At 35.7% G+C, this 4685-nt stretch overlaps 1 protein-coding gene across 1 annotated transcript; it reads right to left on the bottom strand.

Annotated features, from left to right (window-relative positions):
• Window positions 1–821: 821 nt before the first annotated feature.
• On the bottom strand, window positions 822–4427 carry MED18 (mediator complex subunit 18). Its single transcript, XM_088272891.1, has 5 exons — window positions 4157–4427; window positions 3938–4069; window positions 2794–2998; window positions 1696–1787; window positions 822–1074 (listed from the first exon to the last, which is right to left on the bottom strand). Exons 1-5 carry the CDS (start codon window positions 4253–4255, stop codon window positions 955–957), a joined length of 648 nt encoding a protein of 215 aa, XP_088129017.1. The 5' UTR covers window positions 4256–4427; the 3' UTR covers window positions 822–954.
• Between the last annotated feature and the right edge of the window lie 258 nt (window positions 4428–4685).

Raw genomic sequence — 4685 nt, 5'->3', positions numbered from 1 at the left:
CACTACGCCTGTCTCTGTAGAGTGGTATCGCCTGTATGCCGATTGCCTCTCTGAAAACAACTTGCTATTTTCAACATACGTTGTCAGTCTATGGGCAACAATTTTCTCTATTATTTTTGATATGACAGGAAGGTTGGAAATTGGGCGGTAGCTTGAAAGGTCCTCGGAGTCCATCTGAGAACTTTTTATTAGTGGTGTAACGTTTGCCTTTTTCATGGCCCTTGGAACAATGCTTTTCTCCAGAGACATGTTTATAAGATCTCTTATAAATGGAGCAATCTCGTTAACACATTCTTTCAAAAGCCATGTCGGTAGTGGGTCCAGTAAACACTGTTTATTGGGCAAAGCATTAATAAGTTTTGTTACCTCACTTATATTTGTGGACTCGAAAATTTTCAGATACTGCAAGGCATTACAGGAAATTGTTGGATTTTTAACCAATGATGTTGCTTTCCGAATATTTTCGATTTTATTTTTGAAAAAAATAGCGAATTCGGAAGCAGTGGCTTGTGTGTTGATTTTAAGTTCACAATCTCCGCGGACAGATTGCAGACTTTGCCACAGGAGTTTCGGAGACGACCTATGTTCTCTAATTCTCGAACACCAATATGCAGATTGTTTTGATTGAATCAAAAATCTATTAGTGGTTTGTGCTTCGAGCCACTTTAAGCGATCTGAAACTAATAGCGTCTTTCTATATTTGCATGCAATTTATAACCATGATAACTGCATTATTTAATTAGTACCCTGATCACCAGTGGGCGTAATTAAATGACTAATAAGCATTAGTTGAAAATAAGTTGTAAATAAAAAAGGGCTTGTAATAGACATGATTCTTTTATTATTCATTTTCAACCATTTTGTGAAAATTCAATCGTATTCAAATATAATAAAAGAGAACACTTTCAAAATATAAATTGTTTATTATGCACTTATTAATAGTTGATATTATATCTACGGCACATGACCCAGTCTTTTGTAGTCGATCTTCTCCAGTTGTACCAGCGGCCTAAGCTGGTCAGCGAAGATCCTCATGTCCTCGGCAATGGCGTCCTGACCTGAAGGTGCCAAAACCTGGGAAAATGTTAATATTTCATTCCGAGGTATGAATTAAATATTGTCTAGATTTTGGATCTGACATTTTGGAGAAAATTGAGTCTTCCATGCAGTTTTATAAAAATTCAATTATGCAGTTTATCAACCAATGACATATGATACCATTTTGAAATTTGAATTATCAACAACAACAAAAATATAATTTTTTCCCCTGTAAAATAGAATAAGACTTTGTTAAATAGGATACGTCTTGGTTAACACGTTGACTGCTACGTCGATTTTTTGAATTCCGGTCTAAATACTCGATTTCATTTAATCATATTATATTATTTAAAACTCACAGTACATAATTATATTTTCTGTTTATTTATTTGTTTTGATTTGATTTGTTGTTCTCTTCCCATGCGCCATCTATCCATATTAGCACTGATATACTAGGAATTTTATTGTAGCTGCAGGATATGGCAAGAAAATACAGTAGGAGATAACTCCTAGTCGGCGTTCTAGCAAAGAACGCAGTCTAGAAGTTATCTCAGTTATCTCGTAGAAGGCAGTCAACGCATGAAATGGATTGATATTATTCACGTAAGCGAGATTATAATGTATGTACTCTGCAATAACCTGAATGGAATAACTTACGGACAACTCCACGAGGTAACTTTGAGATATGGTTGTATTTTTAAATATTTTAGCCACTGTGATTTTCATCCTTCCTTTGCGAAACATGTAACCTAGAAAAAGAAAAATGCACAGTAATAATAATAATTAATGTGTCATCAGAAAACATATCTTATTAACAATTTTTTGTTTGTTTTTATTGTAACAGATACTGGATTATTTACCCTACAATGTACATTATTAGTGGTCAGGTCGGGAGTCAGAATAGTTGGCATGTATGTATGAGAAGATGCATGAATGTGGAAGAGGCAAAGATTGTTTTGCAAAGACAAATTGGTGTGCTAAAACTTTAAGATGGAGACCTTGGCAGACCTCAAAAAAGATGGTCTGACGACATAACGGTTGTGGAGGGTAGAAATTGGGTGCAATCAACAACAGACCGAAAAAAATGGAAGGATACGGAAGAGGCCACTATCCAGCAGTGGAGGACAGAAGGCTTAAGAAGAAAAAGAAGAAAATACAAGGATAATCACGGTCAAGTAAAGACATCAGGGGGACCCAACATGACAGGCATAGAATACCATTACTCATGACGGTTCCTTATGTACTATCACATCGGATCCGTGATAGTTCATAAGGAACTGTCACGAAAGGTGGTATCATACATGATAAAAATAGTGAAGGACATTGGTAACATATACCAAGCTAGGACACAAAATGCTGAACCCTCTTCTAGTGGAACGGAAGGTCTGCTGATGACAGTCAACAGTCCGCCTTCTCCTGAGGAGTGCAACGTGGTTTCCTCCCAGCAATGAGCAAAAGCTGAGAGGTTCCTGATTGGCCCACACTAGATTATCCCTCCTGTTCCCAACACAGATTCAAATAAAAAAAAAAATAATTAGCTAGAAGAAACAAAAATCCGCTAAATGATCTATAAACCTTGTACATAATAAGCAAGGTAAATAATAAATGCAATTCCCATCTAAAAAAAAAAAAAAACTACCTACCTCTACTGCCTACCCTAATTAATTCTCTGTGCACGCCATTGAGTGCATTCAATGCTTTGGTGTTCGCTGGATAAATGAAATACAAGAAGTGAATAAACATCTCCACCAGTACCTCTGATGCTGTACTCAAAGTCCACCCGGCAGCCGAGTTCCGTGAGGAACTCCACCACCATCCCGCTGCAGGCGATGTCGATGCTGGAGCGCACTACGGTGGGGCGGTTCTTGTCTCCGAGCTCGGGCTGACCGATGTAGCGCAGCTGGTACGGCATGTCGGGGTAGTCAAGGGCCTTCCGCACTCGGAGGACTAACGGAGCCGCCTGCGGAGTAACAGATCTTTATTAATTTTTTATAATAACTAGGCGATTTTTTTTTCTAACTTTTAACTCAGTAAATACTTAGAATTATACTTAGATTTAAAGAACACAACGGAGTTCTGGTTCCAAACTTAACGTATGTCAACAAAGCATGGAGTTGGCAAAAGAAGGATGAAAGTAGACTGAATGCAGTCCAAATGGCATCCCTCAGACGGATGTGTGTAAAAACAATGTATAATAGATGTTTGAATGGTGAAATAAGAAAATAATGCAAGGCTGTGATAAGCATTATCGATAGAATTAAGAAAGGTGTGTTAGATGTTTTGGATATGTGGAATGAGGGAGGAAAAAATGGTAAAAAAAATGTACGAGGTAAATTTAGTTGGAAACAGAAGACGAAGAGAGGTTTTTAAAAATTGTCTAATAAAATTTAGGCTTTTTTGAAAAACTTAGTACCTACTTAGAATGATATTATGAATACGCTTTGTTGAGTTAGCTTGGATTTGATATAATTTATGAACGATTCACCTTTACTACGGAAAAAAAGTAAATTCTTTAAATGATAAAAAAGATTATCAAAAAGTCATAACAAAAAAATAATACACGTTGCGGTCTCCCCTCTTCAATCACATTTGTTGTGGTAAAGTTTCTTAGTGTCAATTTAATTGAAATATTTTGTGTTATTTAAACACACCTTTAATTTTGGAGGCTATTTTTTAAAGAAAAAAGTGTAATGTCAAATGTAAAGGTAATTTATATTTGAAGCACTAACTTTGTGATTTTCCATTTTATAACTAAAATGTATTGTTTAAATTATATACTGTAAAGGTATTGAAAATTCGTTTAAATTTTTCCTATGGAGAGGGTCAGTTTCATTATGGCTGCCTGGCATTTTGTGTTACAGAAACTACGAAGCAGTAAAAAATAAATAAAAAAACATACTGCTTGTGTTGGTCCACTGAGGCTGAAGCAAACTTCATGGTCGTTGAAGGTCTCTGGTCCAGAGTCGACGTTGTCACATAGACCTCGCAGGCGGTGAAGAAGAACTTCTACAGCTGTATCCAGGACAGAGCCCTAAAAAACAATAAATTCTGGTTATTTTTCGTCAGGTTCTTCGATAAAAGTAATTATAATAATGTAATACTTATTTATTTTACTTACCTGCAACAAGTATTCTTGGTTAGGAATGATATTTGCACTCAAAGCCTGACTTAAACTGTCGACGGCTGTGCTAACAGGTGCCGAGTTACTTACTGACATTGTTAATTAATATTCGAATTAAAATTTAACTACGCAATTATTTATTTATTTTTTTATCAAACTTCGGTGCAGAACGACGCCGAAGTATGTTTTGACACTTCGTATTTTTTTGGATTTGACATTTTGCGCCATAGACTGAGCGTTTGACAGCGTTATTTATAAATGTTGCTATGCGTGTAAGGAGGGTGCGTTTATTTTCATAGAACGATCAGTGATCGGATCAAGTAGAACGTTATGAAGTTATTTGTAATCGCACTCATTTTGAAAATGTTAATATTTTGATAAGATGGCGATTTGGTGGAAATGATTTTTATTTTGGATCGCCTGGTTCCAATTATCTTAGGGTCAGTGACACAACAGATTAAAATTATTTTTTTTTCCCTGTAATAATAAAGTTTGTAAAATATGATAATTATATTCTAGCTACTAT

Source organism: Brachycentrus maculatus, unplaced genomic scaffold (genome assembly GCF_059751285.1).
Source record: "Brachycentrus maculatus isolate JH-2025_06_01 unplaced genomic scaffold, ASM5975128v1 h1tg000531l, whole genome shotgun sequence".
NCBI lineage: Eukaryota > Metazoa > Arthropoda > Insecta > Trichoptera > Brachycentridae > Brachycentrus > Brachycentrus maculatus.
This window is presented reverse-complemented; position numbering and strand designations above follow the sequence as displayed.